Source organism: Oncorhynchus kisutch, linkage group LG23 (genome assembly GCF_002021735.2).
Source record: "Oncorhynchus kisutch isolate 150728-3 linkage group LG23, Okis_V2, whole genome shotgun sequence".
Taxonomy (NCBI): domain Eukaryota; kingdom Metazoa; phylum Chordata; class Actinopteri; order Salmoniformes; family Salmonidae; genus Oncorhynchus; species Oncorhynchus kisutch.
In genome coordinates this window covers 26502552-26517857 of record NC_034196.2, presented here as the reverse complement: position 1 = coordinate 26517857, position 15306 = coordinate 26502552, and the positions used below count along the sequence as shown (strand labels likewise).

The window sequence follows — 15306 nt, the reverse complement described above, 5'->3', positions numbered from 1 at the left end:
CTGCACGCTTCAGCACACGGCGGTCCTGTTCTGTGAGCTTGTGGGGCCTACCACGTCACAGCTGAGCTGTTATTGCTCCTAGACGTTTCCACTTCACAATAACAACACTTACAGTCGACCGGGTCAGCTAAAGCATTGCAGAAATTTGACGAACTGACTTGTTGGAAAGGTGGCATCCTATGACGGTGCCACGTTGAAAGTCAGAGCTCTTCAGTAAGGCCATTCTACTGTCAATGTTTGTATATGGAGATTGCATGGCTTTGTGCTCAGTTTTATATACACCTGTCAGCAACAGGTGTTGCTGAAAAAGCAGAATCCACTAATTTGAAGGAGTAACCATACTTTTGTATATAGAGTACGTCTGTTCTACAACATTACTATCCGAATGCTCTGGAATGTAACACACCGTCCTGACTTTAAGCCACCGGTGCTGCCTGCTGAGTCTAGATCCGCCCACATAACTCACAGGTAGTTAGCTCCTGTAGCTAAAGATAAATCACAGATAATGTCCAGACTGCAGAAAATGAGATCAGCAGACACTATGTATGGCAGACAAGTTCCATCTCCACGACTGAGTTCCCCGTTTGAAAAATGGTCCAGGGGAGGTGGAATAGATCAACATTTCATTAACATTAAATGCTTATTGGCTGATGGTAAGGGAAAAACAGCGTCCATTGAAACTAAGTGCACTCAGTCGCCCTGTGACTATGACAGCAAGAGCGAGCAAAGCAGAAAAACAAAACAAAGCATTTCTCTGTTATTGTGTGGCCCACACAAAGGGCCTTTGATAGGCTGTACGGTAGGGCCTGTACAGGGAAGCTCTGCAGGTCCATATGGGTCCAGCCATCTGTGTCGGGGGGGGGGGGGGGGGGGAGTACACCTCACACAAGGATGGGCATTTTAAATGATTTCACTATTCGTCTCAGGAGAGGCAGTGCACTATGTACAGACGGTTGGGGGTGGGGACTGTGCCCTCAGCACAGACGGGTGGGGGAGGGGAGCGAGAGGACCAGGGGCGGGTGTGTCTGACATGGAGGGAGATAGACAAACTTGTTGCTGCGATAGGTTCTCTATCCTCTCATCTGGTAGTGTGTCTTGATTAACGTAGCTAGCTAGTCCCTTTACGTCAGCTAAGTTAGTAAGCCAGCTAGCTAGCTGGGCTAATTGAGGCCATTTTGTTGTGCGTCCTTGATGACAACAACCTTTTCATATTAAACAGCCTACCAGTTGGTTGATCATTGAAGCCTACTCCTAATTAAGCCAACTTAATTCCATAATTGTAAATCCATTTTACATTGATTAAAAATCTCTCACTTCACTTGCTACACATGGAGCCTCTGACGGTAATGCTTTGGTTGACAAGAGTGAAAAGTGTAGGCTACCGGTACATTTTATTATTATTAAATGGGGCGCACTAAAATGTATAATGGCATAGTCTAATAATTTTATGACATTTAATACAAAGTCTTTACATTAAAAAAAGGCAGACAGATACAGTACAGGTCAAAAGTTATGACACCTACTCATTCAAGGGTTTTACATGTTTTTATACTATTTTCTACATTGTAGACTAATAGTGAAGACAAAATGATGAAATCATGTAGTAACCAAAAAAGTGTGAAGCAAATCAAAATAGATTTTATATTTGAGATTCTTCAAAGTAGCCACACTTTGATAACAGCTTTGCACTCTTGGCATTCTCTCAGAGCTTGAAGGAATGCTTTTCCAACAGTCTTGAAGGAGTTCCCACATATGCTGAGCACTTGTTGGCTGCTTTTCCTTCACACTGCAGTCCAACTCGTACCATCTCAAATTGGGTTGAGTTTAGGGAATTATGGAGGCCAGGTTCTGACGCAGCACTCCATCACTCTCTTTCTTGTTCAAATTGCCCTTACACAGCCTGGAGGTGTGTTTTGGGTCATTGTCCTGTTGAAAAACATATGATAGTTCCACTAAGCGAAAACCAGATGGGATGGCGTATCACTGCAGAACGCTGGGCAAGTCCTGCTGATTAAGTGTGCATTGAATTCTAAATAAAATCAGACGGTCACCAACAAAGCACCTCCACACCTCCTCCTCCATGCTTCATGGTAGGAACAACACATGCAGAGAACATCCATTCACCTACTCTGCGTCACAAAGACACAGCGGTTGGAACCAAAAGTCTTTAATCTCAGACCAAAAGGACACATTTCTACTGGTTGAATGTCCATTGCTCATGTTTCTTTGCCCAAGCAAGTCTCTTCTTATTATTGGTGTCCTTTAGTAGCAATTTCTTTGCAGCAATTTGACCTTGAAGGCCTGATATCACGCAGTCTCCTCTGAACAATTGATGTTGAGATTATGTTTTTTACTTGAACTCTGGGAAGCATTTATTAGGGATGCAATTTTTTGAGTCTGGTAACTAATTAACTTATCCTCTGCAGCAGAGGCAACTCTGGGTCTTCCTTTCCTGTGGCAGTCCTCGTGAGAGCCAGTTTCATTATAGTGCTTGATGGTTTTTGCAACTGCACTTGAAGAAACTTTCAAAAGGTTTTGAAATTTTCTGGACTGACTGACCTTCATGTCTTAAAGTAATGATGGACTGTCGTTTCTCTTATGCTCTTTGTTTCTCTATGCTTATTTCAGCTGTTCTTGCCATAACATAGGGCGGCAGGATAGCCTAGTGGTTTGAGCATTGGACTAGTAAACTTAAAGGTTGCAAGTTCAAATCCCCGAGCTGACAAGGTACAAATCTGTCGTTCTGCCCCTGAACAGGCACTGTTCCTAGGCCTTAAAAATAATAGAGAGCCGCACACTCTAGGAGCTAAGATGCAAAAATGTCATTACCAACGTTTCGACAGCCAAGCTGTCTTCATCAGGGTATAATCACAAACACTGCGGGATGACTCGATTATGTAGTGTCAAAAGACACAGGTGTCTGTAATCGTGGCCTAATATCATTGGTTAATTATCAAATATTAAAATAGCATACAAACAAATGGATAGCATTCAATCATAGATTATTTGACTGCACAAGCTTACAAACAATTACAATGGCAAAGTCACAATAATCACAAGAATGGCTTTAAATCAAAGTGTACGTTGAGACCGAAGGGCGCAAGGGTCTTTAAGTTAAAGATCCAGGCAGCCTCTCGTTTTAACAATAAATTATCAAGGTCACCCCCTGTTCCTAGGCCGTCATTGAAAATAAGATTTTGTTCTTAACTGACTTGCCTAGTTAAATAAAGGTTCAATAAATAAATAAAAGTAATGGAATGCTAACGTCTGTTCGGATATTTAAATAACTGTGCCCATCCCTACACACCCACATCAGTGCCTCTAACAGACCACCTCTAGCCCAGAAAACCTAGCGTCACGACGCAGGGGAAACTAACGACCATAGGGGTCATTAGAGTGATGATATTGGTTTTTAAGTGTTCACGTTGTACTTTACCTTGTAAGAGAGGAACTCTCAATCTACTCCACAAGTATTCTAAGAGTTGGTACCCCTGGATGCTGAGATTGACATTCACACACAAACCCCCAGATATACACAAATAAATTATGCAGCATCTGTTAGCAGGTAAATACTCACCCTGCTTGTTGGTCTCCAGCCAACCTTTGCCAGGGGCTTGAGTGCACCGAAGGTCAGGAAGTAGTAGAGGAAGCTGAGCGGCCATGAGCGCAGCCGCAAGGCGGGCCGGGACATGCAGCTCAACTGGCCAAGACGACGCCGCAAGGCCAACTGAGGGAACTGCAACCTAGGCAACCATACAAATTGCTGGGTTGGCACAGGTATGGCCGTGTATACATAGTACACACAAAACAGTCTCAGTACAGAAACACTGAAAGACGACAGACAGACGACAGGCAGGCAGGCAGGCAGACCGACAGGCAGGGACACCGACAGGCAGGCAGGCAGGGACACCGCCAGCAGTCCACCCGGCAGGCAGACAGCCCAGCAGGCAGGACAGAGGCTCACACATTCACCACAGACTCTCTACCCCACAAACACCCACACAGGCAAAGCACGTGAATAATGCGCATACCTATGTCCACAGAAGGGACATGACACAATGGTCCTACACAAAGACATGTTAAATACCGGCATAATGGGAAAAACAAAATGACACAATGATGCCCTCTTACTTTATACTGGTCAAACACAATCACACAACACATTCCTATCAGGAAATAGGCTACTGTACGTTCACGTGTCCTGACTGCACACATCCTCTCCACTGTATCCCCAAACTCTCTTCAACAATGCAGATGGTACTCTTCTACAGTATCTCATCCAAACCACCACATGGTTAGTTTCCAAAGAAACTCCTCATATATTAATATTTCACACAGAATCCACCCTACTCTTCAGACTGCTTTTAGTCAGGCCAACTGTGTGTCTTTAACTACCATCCATCCAGATCTCTCAATATGCCTTGTTAAAATGGCAAAAAAATAAATTAGCCTTAGCCTTCGCTTAGCCTATAAATGCGGAGCAGGATTTTGACGACAAACCTTGTGCTTGTCAAAGTGTGGATGGTCAACACACCGCATAAAATGCATAGAAACAGCATATCCACCCAACAGCCAAATCAAATCATCTGCGCATGAATATGCCTGGCTGCACTGTAAAACAGTCTATTAAAATAGGCTTAAGTGGCTGTGATGTATTGCCCTGGTTCTGTACAATAGGACCAACTAGGGCAGCAGTGATGCAGCAGTGGACTCTAAAGGAGGGAGGCCAATGTTACCGCAACAAGGGACATACAATGCACGCAATGTGCAAAACCACCGCCTTTGTCCAAAACCACAGGCCGTGTACGAATACCCGCACCTGCGTTCTAAATAGTAGGTATTTGGGTATGCAAAAAATAATAATAATAATTTGTACATTCATACATATATTTATATTTTTTGCATACACAAATTATTTATTTGATAGTATATACATTTTCAAATAAAAATGAACGAATGGCTCTGCTATGTCCACATTAGCTTCAGCATGTCAGGGGATGTGGATCATACTTGGCCCTGAGAGTGATGAGCCAGAGTTAACAGGCCTGAAAAGGGAGGGAAGGGGGAGAGAGGGGGTATAATACATTCTGCTGTACAGCTATCTATAGGCCTAAAGAATACCAGTCCACTCTAATCAGGATAAGAGACAAACACTGACACCCTAATAGACAGTCAGCAGCACCTTAACACCTGCCACTGGCATACACACAGACACTGCCGACTAGAGGTGACCTGTAGGCCAAACCGAGGAGGCAAGTCTAATGACAACAATAGAGTAGGACTGATCAAGTTCAATTACAACAGTTGATCCTGAAACACGAACATAACTAAGCTAAGGACCCTGGGACTAAACACCTCCCTCTGCAACTGGATCCTGGACTTCCAGACGGGCCACCCCCAGGTAGTGAGGGTAGGCAACAACACATCTGCCACGCTGATCCTCAACACCGGTTCCCCTCAGGGGTGCGTGCTTAGTACCCTCCTGTACTCCCTGTTCACCCACGACTGTGTGGCTAAGCACGACTCCAACACCAACATTAAGTTTGCCGATGACAACAGTGGTAGGCCTGATCACCGACAATGACGAGACAACCATTAGGGAGGAGGTCAAAGGCCTGTCAGCGTGGTGCCATGCCAACAATCTCTCCCTCAATGTGAGCAAGACAAAGGAGATGATCGTGGACTACAGGAAAAGGAGTACCGAACAGGCCCCCCATTCACATCGACGGGGCTGAAGTGGAGCGGGTCGAGAGTTTCAAGTTCCTTGGTGACCACATCACCAACAAACTATCATGGTTCAAACACACCAAGACAGTCGTGAAGAGGGCACGACAACACCTTTCCCCCCTCAGGAGACAAACTATTTGCCAGATCCTCACAAAGTTCTACAGCTGCACCATCGAGAGCATCCTGACCGGTTGCATCACCGCCTAGTATGGCAACTGCTCGGCATCTGACCATAAGGCGCTACAGAGGGTAATGTGTACGGCCCAATACATCACTGGAGCCACGCTTCTTGCCATCCAGAACCTATATTTAATTTTTTCATTTGACCTTTATTTAACTAGGCAAGTCAGTTAAGTACAAATTCTTATTTTCAATGACGGCCTAGGAAGTGGGTTAACTGCCTGTTCAGGGGCAGAACGACAGATTTGTACCTTGTCAGCTCGGGGGTTTGAACTTGCAACCTTCCGGTTACTAGTCCAACGCTCTAACCACTAGGCTACCCTGCCGCCCCATATACTAGGCAGTGTCAGAGGAAGGCCCCAAAAAATTGTCAAAGACTCCAGTCACCCAAGTCATAGATGTGTCTCTCTGCTACCGCACGGCAAACGTTACTGGAGCACCAAGTCTAGGTCCAAAAGGCTCCTTAACAGATTCTACCCCCAAGCTATAAGAATGCTGAACAATTAATCAAATCGACACCCGGACTACTTACATTGATTTCCCCCTCTTTTTTTTTTAACACTACTGCTACTCGCTGGTTATCATCTATGCAGTCACTTTACCCCTAACCTACATGTACAAATCACCTTGACTAACCTATACCCCGCACATTAACTCAGTACCGGGCCCCCTGTATATAGCCTGACTAACCTATACCCCGCACATTAACTCAGTACCGGGCCCCCTGTATATAGCCGCATTATTGTTATGCAATTCTACTGTTACCTTTTATTTGATTTACTAAATATTTGATTAAACTCTATTTCTTGAACTGCACTGTTGCTTAAGGGCTTGTAAGTAAGTATTTCACAGTAAGGTCAATACCGGTTTTATTTGGCACGTGACAAACAAACATTTGATTTGATGACACACACTCACAGGTCGGTCAGTGGCCCTGTTGTGTCTTTAATCCATATGTCATTATAGACCTGTTTTGCCTCAGAGCTGAATCAGATCAATTGAAAGGTCGCTTTACATGTTGGTGTTGATGCGCCCTTTGTGAAACTACAGACAGTGCTTAACGATTGTCCCAGCACAGACAGAACACTGCCCATATTGTTCCACACACACACACACAGATCTGAGGATGGTTTTTAGATCCGGAGCAGTGTGTGGAGCTGTGCGGTTCAGTGGGTCTACACAGACAGTCCTATCACCATCTTTTACAGTCTAATTTGTCAAGGGTTTGATTACCACAACATAACAATCAGAGGGGGAAAAAGGTCATCAACAAATCTAATGATCCACAGCAAAGATCTAAGATACGCCTGATTCTAGAAACTTGGAAAATCACATCTGATTACTTGGCTACACGGATGGCTGGGTAGGGGATGACTTCCACTGAGGCATGCTGCTGATGTGGCTGCATGGTGCCGTTCAGTAGGTAGTGTATTGGAGCTGGCGACTGCTCTCCTTATAGTCACCGCTGGTTTGCTGGCCTGGTTTGGACTGCAGAGTGTGGCACTGGGCCACTCATCTTTTCTAAACTCTAAACAGGAGAGCAATATTTACTACTCACAGCAGTATATAAAAGAGTAGAGCTAATATAGCTAATTTTGCCTAAACAAAGTTATTTGCATAATGTTTAACTCCTTTATAACAGGATATAAAAAAGGCAAATAAATAATTTAAATGTAATTGAATCTCAACTCTCATAGAAGTCTACCAGTGCAGAACATTTTAAATACTTACAATCTTTACCATAACCTGTCATATGCCTTGGTTTCAGCCATCGTACAGCTTAAACATCCCAGCCACCCGGATAAATGCCACAAAAGTAACAAAGTCAACATGTAAAGAATACACTTCTACCCTTTTTTTAAATTTCCTGGCTATCCCGTCTCTAGCTCGCTCTCTACCACACAAAACGCACGCTCCAGCAGCACCCCCCTCTCTTCCTCAATGCAGGCACATATTAGCCAATCACTGACTGCATAGCATTCTCTCTCTCCTGCCTCTATCCACACAAGCTGAGTCTTAGCCTTCACGCAGCTATTGAAAACTCCATCTCTCCATTACTTCTTTCAGGACCACTTCTGAGGCTGGCAGGGTAAGGCTGGACCAGATGCTTTGTTCAACCCTTTGACTGGATTGCCTGTTCGGGGCTTAAGGACATTACGTTGCAATTAGGCCAAACAGAGGCTTTGTGCTGCCTGGGACACAGAGAGAGAGAGAGAGAGACAAAAAAAACATTGAGGGGGCTTTGGGAGTGCAGACCAACTGTACCCACTCAATAGTCACCCCCTTGGCTCACACTTGTCCCCATACTCATGAAGCAGCCAGGGCACAGCTCAACACAAAGTACACAACACAACCACCCACTCACAAACCACACCTTCAATCTCACGACAGAACATTACATTAATAGTTCCCTCTATGCTCGCTCAAGTCATCCCTCTCAGGCTCTTTCAATCCATCTCTACCACTCATGTACTGTAAACAGTCCCTCTATAGGCTAAGTACCATTCATTCCCTCTCCATGTCAGTCCTCTCTCTCATGTACAGCAGGCATGTTATACACACACGTCAAGTCATCCTATAGTCATTCATTTCGTTCCCTCTCTCTCTCTCTCAGCATACCTGAATCGGTTCCTGTGGCTGAGTGCTTGGGCCCCCTGGGTGCCCTGGCCTGAGCTGTTGCCGCCGCTGACTCCCCCCTGCTCCCCAGAGGAGCTGATCGGCCGGAGCCGGCGCACATCAACCCTAACTCTGTGGAGATTGTAGCAAGACGGAGGGCTGTGCAAAGACTTGCAGCATCTCACCATTTCCCTGAGCTCCGCGCTGCTGCCCGCTGCAGGTTCCTGCTCTGACACATTATCACTGAAGGTGTGGGGGGGATTAGACACTTCTCTCACTGGGGCTGCCTCTCTCTCGCTCAGTGTGCACACGTCTGTTCTCTCGCTGGATCTTGTTCTCTCGCTGGATCTTGTTCTCTCGCTCTGCTATTCTCAAGCCCGGCCCCCTTCTCTGGTAGGACGGATGTGACGTGGTGAAGGGGGGTAATCCGTTCGCTCCCTCTCTTCGCTCTCTGTCATTTCTCTCTCGCTCTCTCAGGGTTCCAGGGGCCTCAAAAGTTATTTTGTACCAGAGGGTAGAGCCTGGGTGCCAGAAGGTGGGGTGACTGTTTCACAGCTGATCTGAGAGGAGCTGCAGCAGACTGGTGACAGTGAGAGACTGGAGGAGGACTGGTCTGTCTGGGGGAGGGGCAGCTTGATGAGAGAGAGAAAAAAAATCCCATCAGCTATAGTGTTCATGGACCCTGTTAAAGATTCCTGGCCGCTCCCCTATACTGCTAATAAGTGTTGGGTAACAGTATAATTCGGCATTCTTGCCGTACCTTGTTTATTTAACTTTGGTTTTGGCCTGTTTGAAAGCCTGGCTAGACTCCACTGCTTCCTACCTTAACCTATCCTACATCCAGCCGATGGGGGGGGGGGGGGGGGGGGGGGGCATCTGGACCCTCTCTCCTAACCACAGGAATAACAGAAATTAGCAGATTATGACAATTAGTCTATCTATTCATTCCCTGTTGTTTTGTTAAGAGTGAATCATTTCAGAATGTTAAGCATTGGTTACCATGAAGATAACGTGGTTAAATGAATGTATATTATTAAAGCCCATCGGCTTTTTACTTGTCTGACTTTTCCTAAATAGCCTCTCAACAAAATCTCATGTCTTGTTTAACACAAAAAATTGCTTTCAAGCACTTGCAAATAATCCCTTTGGTTTGGTGTCAGTTACATTAATTACGGTTCAAAGGGCTGAAATGCATCTTCGGTAGCCTTTTAAAACCATCCCTAAAAAAAAAGTGAATTTCCTCACCAGTGGTGTTTACACCAAACAGAGTTGTTGCGGATACAAATCTGTGTATGATGACGTAGTGTGCACAAAATGTACTTTTTCGCTTAAAAAATTTCATCCACTGAATAAAAATCTAAAAGTTCAATGTGTTTCCATCACATTTTCAACTGCACCGATATTTTTGTCACAAAAACTGTTGGGTTAAATATCAAATGTGCCTGCTCTGGTCCTGGCACCTGCACTCCAGCCAACAGCTCACAGACAGTGTGGGTAGGCTGTGTTGGTTGGCTAGTCTACATGATGAGATTATTATGGATAAGAGCTCAAATATTGTTATTTGTCAAATGGCAGTCAAGCTCCACTATGGGAGATCCATAAAGGGCTTGATGTGGCCAGCCGGTAATCCACTCGAGTGTCCCGTACTTTCTCCATTCAGGCTGCAAAGGCTTCGAATCCTCAACTTTATTACAGTTGAAGTTGGAAGTTTACATACACCTTAGCCAAATACATTTAAACTCAGTTTATCACAATTCCTGACATTTAATCTTAGTAAAAATTCCCTGTCTTAGGATCACCACTTTATTTTAAGAATGTGAAATGTCAGAATAATAGTAGAGAGAATGATTTCTTTCAGCTTTTATTTATTTCATCACATTCCCAGGAGGTCAGAGGTTTACAAACGCTAAATTCGTGTTTGATAGCATTGCCTTTAAATGGTTTAAATTGGGTCAAATGTTTCAGGTAGCCTTCCACAAGCATCCCACAATAAGTTGGGTGAATTTTGGCCCATTCCTCCAGACAAAGCTGGTGTAACTGAGTCAGGTTTGTAGGCCTCCTTGCTCGCACATGCTTTTTCAGTTCTGCCCACAACTTTTCTATAGGATTGAGGTCAGGGCTTTGTGATGGCCACTCCAATACCGTGACTTTGTTGTCCTTAAGCCATTTTGCCACAACTTTGGAAGTATGCTTGGGGTCATTGTCCATTTGGAAGCCATTTGTGACCAAGCTTTAACTTCCTGACTAATGTCTTGAGATGTTGCTTCAATATATCCACATAATTTTCCTCCCTCATGATGCCATCTAAAGTGAAATGCACCAATCCATCTTGCAGCCTAGCACCCGCACAACATGATGCTGCCATCCTTGTGCTTCACGGGTTGGGATGGTGTTCTTTGGCTTGCAAGCCTCCTCCTTTTTCCTCCAAACATAACGATGGTCATTATGGCCAAACAGTTCTATTTTTTGTTCATCAGACCAGAGGACATATCTCCAAAAAGTACGATCTTTGTCCCCATGTGCAGTTGCAAACCGTAGTCTGGCTTTTTATGGCGGTTTTGGAGCAGTGGTTTCTTCCTTGCTGAGCGGCGTTTCAGGTTATGTCGTTATAGGACTCGTTTTTACCCGTTTCCTCCAGCATCTTCACAAGGTTCTTTGCTGTTGTTCTGGGATTGATTTGCACTTTTCGCACCAAAGTATGTTAATCTCCAGGAGGCAGAACGCTCTTTCCTGAGCGGTATGACAGCTGCGTGGTCCCATGGTGTTTATACTTGCATACTATTGTTTGTACAGATGAACGTGGTACCTTCAGGCATTTGGAAATTGCTCCCAAGGATAAACCAGACTTGTGGAGGTCTACAATTCATTTTTTGAGGTCTTGGCTAAGTTCTTTTGAGTTTCCCATGATGTCAAGCAAAGAGGCACTGAGTTTGAAGGTAGGCCTTGAAATACATCCACAACTCCAATTGACTCAAATTATGTCAATTAGCCTATCAGAAGCTTCTAAGATCGTGTCATGCACAAAGCAGATGTCCTAACGGACTTGCCAAAACTATAGTTTGTTAACAAGACATTTGTGGAGTGGTTGAAAAATGAGTTTTAATGACTCCAACCTAAGTGTATGTAAACTTCCGACTTCAACTGTAATGGTGAGAAGGTGAAGAAAAAAAAAAGAAGTGGACTTTATGAAAACACCATTTTCTCCCACCGTGCTAGAGAGGCTAAATGCTAATTGCGGATGTTGCATATCATGTTCAGCCATTCAGGTTGCTGCAGTGTTTTTTCACGCCTAACCTAACGTAGCAAGCGTAAAAGAAGCAGGACCCCTGGTCTGATGGTTTCAAAATTAAAAAAAAGTTGTGCTTATTAAACATAGTTTTTGTATTGGATTTGTTGGCATGAACTCGTTTACAAAACATTATTCATCGTTTTAATAAATAGTAAATATTTGTGAAGTGAAATAATGCATCATACCGGCTGTATTTCTATATTATAAGTCTTGAAAACTTGATTGCTGATATGCAACAAAAATAAATGGCACTATATCAACAATGTACTAATGAAACAAATACCAAAAGATAGTTTTGGGGTGGAATTTTCCTTTAACACTGAGCAACATGGGCCTGGTATCCACAGTACTCCACGAATTATACAGTTTCCAACACGATAACATCTTGTATCCACCCCCCCATTTCATTGTTTTACCTAAATGTACTGTCATTTAAGATTTAAAACTGTAAAGTTCTCTGCCGCATAGCAAAATGTGTAGAATTGCAGGATATTAGCTTTAAAGCGACAACAAAAAATATGTCTGAACTATGATAAATGTGTAGAATTGCAGGAAATTCTCTTGAAAACGGCAAAGTTCTCTCTCCGATGCCAAGAGGCGGGCCTTTATTATTGGTTGATCTGGCCATGCACTGCCGAAGTTATAGTAAAACTCATATGCTATCTGTATCTAACGCGAGTTGTGTGCTGATGAGGGGCACCATAATGAATTTGCTATCACAAACGAGGTCCCCGCCGGTCCCAAAAAGTATGAAAACACGACCTAGAAGGCCTCTTTAGAAAAATAGCACTCCCAGAGCGTCCAACTACTTTCTCAATATTGTTTATCCATCAGTCTGATGTTGCACCTTTTTTGGAGGTGAGATTCTTCAGTTAACACTATTAGTCTCTCAAGCAACGCATGTCTTCAGCAAACAGGGAGCCGGTCCCTAAAAGCAGGACAACACCCAATTCCTTCCTTAACTGACACACTGATGCTACGGACTACTGTAAAGACATAGGAACTGTCAAAGTAATACTTAAGTACAGATTCAGTTTATCCCAAAATTCACTTTGGATTTTGTTACCACTTCCTGTAACAGTTCCCTATTAAACACTATTCTGTTGAATTAGATTACATTGAACACTTCCATAAACATAGTTACATATTTCAGATAATGCATTATACAACTTTAATCTAAAAATGTGTTTTTCCATTTTCGAAAAAGAAACTCCAAACATTACCTTCTGTTGTCTGAAGAGTGAATCAAATAGACAAAGGGGAAGTTAAGTCTCTCACTGCGTGCTAGTTAAAGGTGAAGGCTAGTCAGTACCCTCTACTCTCTCACAATAAAGTCCTGCGTACAGGCTGGACAAGCCCTTTAAGAGACTAGAGGGTGGGCGGGCAGATATCACGTTCAAGGGACTATAATTGCTGGGTGATGTCATCTGACTCACCACATGCCAAAGTAGCCTAATGGTCCAACTGCACAAATCTACTGTAGAATCTACAGCAGTAATACGATAATCATCTCATCATTCATCAAATTGACAGTGGGGCCATCTTAACGATAAGTTTGGGGTGATGAACTAGACTTCACAAATATTCAAATGTGTACAGTACAGATAGCACTGTGTAATCAACTAAGCCTACAAGCAGCCATGTACATGTAACTGCCAAAATAAAGGAAACACCAACATAAAAATGTCTTAATAGGGCATTGGGACACCATTTATTTGAATGGTAAATCTCTTTATAAAATGGGTGTATTATATTTCCATTCAAATAAAAGTATCTATTCATGTTAATGTTTTTAAAATGTATGTAAACTGTTAAGTTTTTTGTCTGTAATGTATGTGCCAATCAGTTATGTTGTGACAAGGTTGGTATACAGAAGATAAACACACTTCACCAAATAGGGATAACACTTTTGGTTACTACATGATTCCATGTGTGTTACGTAATAGTTTTGATGTCTTCACTATTATTCTACAATGCAGAAAATAGTACAAATAAAACCCTGGAATGAGTAGGTGTGTCCAAACTTTGGCTGCTATACTAAGCTTACTAATGACATTATTATAATAACAACAACAAGATCAGGGAAAAAGAGGGTTTATTATTATTATAAATCTATTTTTGACAATTTGGAAGTGTAAACAGTAAATAAATTAGAAATAATACCAGGGAGGCTGGACTAATGAAAAAAAAAGTGCAAAGCGTTAATCACAGCATAGTAAAGATTAAAAACTGCAGAATTGGTGAAATTGTTGTGTGAGACTTGGTGCTCACGGAATCAGTAGGCTTTCAACCAAACACTCAAACAGTCAACATAAATCAGGATTGGTCTTATTTCTGTAGATATATATGGATGATTTCTAAAGCCAGGCACATTTAACAGTTAGGCTATTGATTATAATACTAATTAAGTTGGGGTTTCCTCTATCCTCTCTTTTCTTAGACAATTAAGGCAAGGGCTGTTTTCTCATCTCCTAACTCTGCTGCTGCCTCCGCCGCATTGCTCTTAACACCAATATGGTGGTTAACTTCGCTAATATGCACATAGCAACACAGTCAAGGAAAAGGCGCCAATTTAACAGCGCACTGATGTGTTTCAGAACCGTGGACAGCAACCACTATGCAACGCGAGAGAAAGTGCATTAGCTTATAAAATATTATTATTTGTATTGCACCATTGTTCTTACATAATATGACCATATACAATTTCAGTTGCATATGTCTTAGACTGATGAACTGTGCCATCCAAATGGATCAGTCCACTCAGACAGAATCAGAAAGGTATCTTGTTTACCATGATTTTTTGTTTTGCTACTGTTAACTTAAGAAATCTTCATCAACCAACAGCCTATCGACCAAACAGTCGTCTAAATCTGGTTAGCCTTACAATTTATGCACACAATTGCAGCTGGTCAGATCAGCACACCAGTAAATAGCTAACATTACACCGCAAGTCTGATGGCTCATTGCCGAAAATGGTGCATGTTCAAGATGATAACCGGTTAAAGCTAGCTATGTTTTCTATTACCTCCCATCTAATATCTTAGGACCATCTAAAATCTAGCCAACTAGCATAGTAGCTAATATAGCTAACAGCACAGATGAAAGGGTTAGTTATTGTAATCTTTGCTAACAGGTCACATAGCAATCTGGTTAGCTAGCTTGCTTATTGCATGCATATCCGGGAAAGTCGACACAAGCCTTAATATTAGTGAATTAACTAAAACTAATATTTGCAACAGGAGTTTGATTTTGGTCACTGTGTCAGTCAACCACTTCTCAAAACTGCACCTTTCTGTTGGAGAATGAGCTGGTTTGCTGCTGCTGGTGATTTCCACAGATTAACATTCCTTGGCATGGTGCAGTGCTCGTGGCGAGGCGGAGAGTGGTGACTGGTGTAAAGGGACTATCGGCAATATCGGTCCGAGTCTTCATTTCTCAGAACAAGAATAGACTGAATACTTTCAGAAGAAAGTTATTTGTTTCTGGCCATTTTG

General features: G+C 43.0%; 1 protein-coding gene across 9 annotated transcripts in view; it reads right to left on the bottom strand.

Annotated features, from left to right (window-relative positions):
• LOC109868384 (phosphatidylserine decarboxylase proenzyme, mitochondrial) overlaps nt 1–15306 on the bottom strand; it is a 37721-nt gene that overhangs the window by 9470 nt on the left and 12945 nt on the right. The window contains exons 1-5 of one of the 9 annotated variants that reach the window (XM_031802794.1): nt 13036–13163; nt 8527–9155; nt 7966–8099; nt 7251–7435; nt 3578–3743 (exon numbers count right to left, since the gene is read on the bottom strand). The exons of 1 other annotated variant lie outside the window; for it this stretch is intronic. In XM_031802794.1, coding sequence (XP_031658654.1) covers nt 3578–3743; nt 7251–7315 — 231 coding nt within the window. In that variant the 5' untranslated portion in view covers nt 7316–7435; nt 7966–8099; nt 8527–9155; nt 13036–13163. Of the gene's footprint in view, nt 1–3577; nt 3744–7250; nt 8100–8526; nt 9156–13035; nt 13189–15306 lie in introns of those variants that run through there. 7 more of the 9 variants (XM_031802798.1, XM_031802795.1, XM_020457904.2 and 4 more) reach the window with 7 other exon arrangements.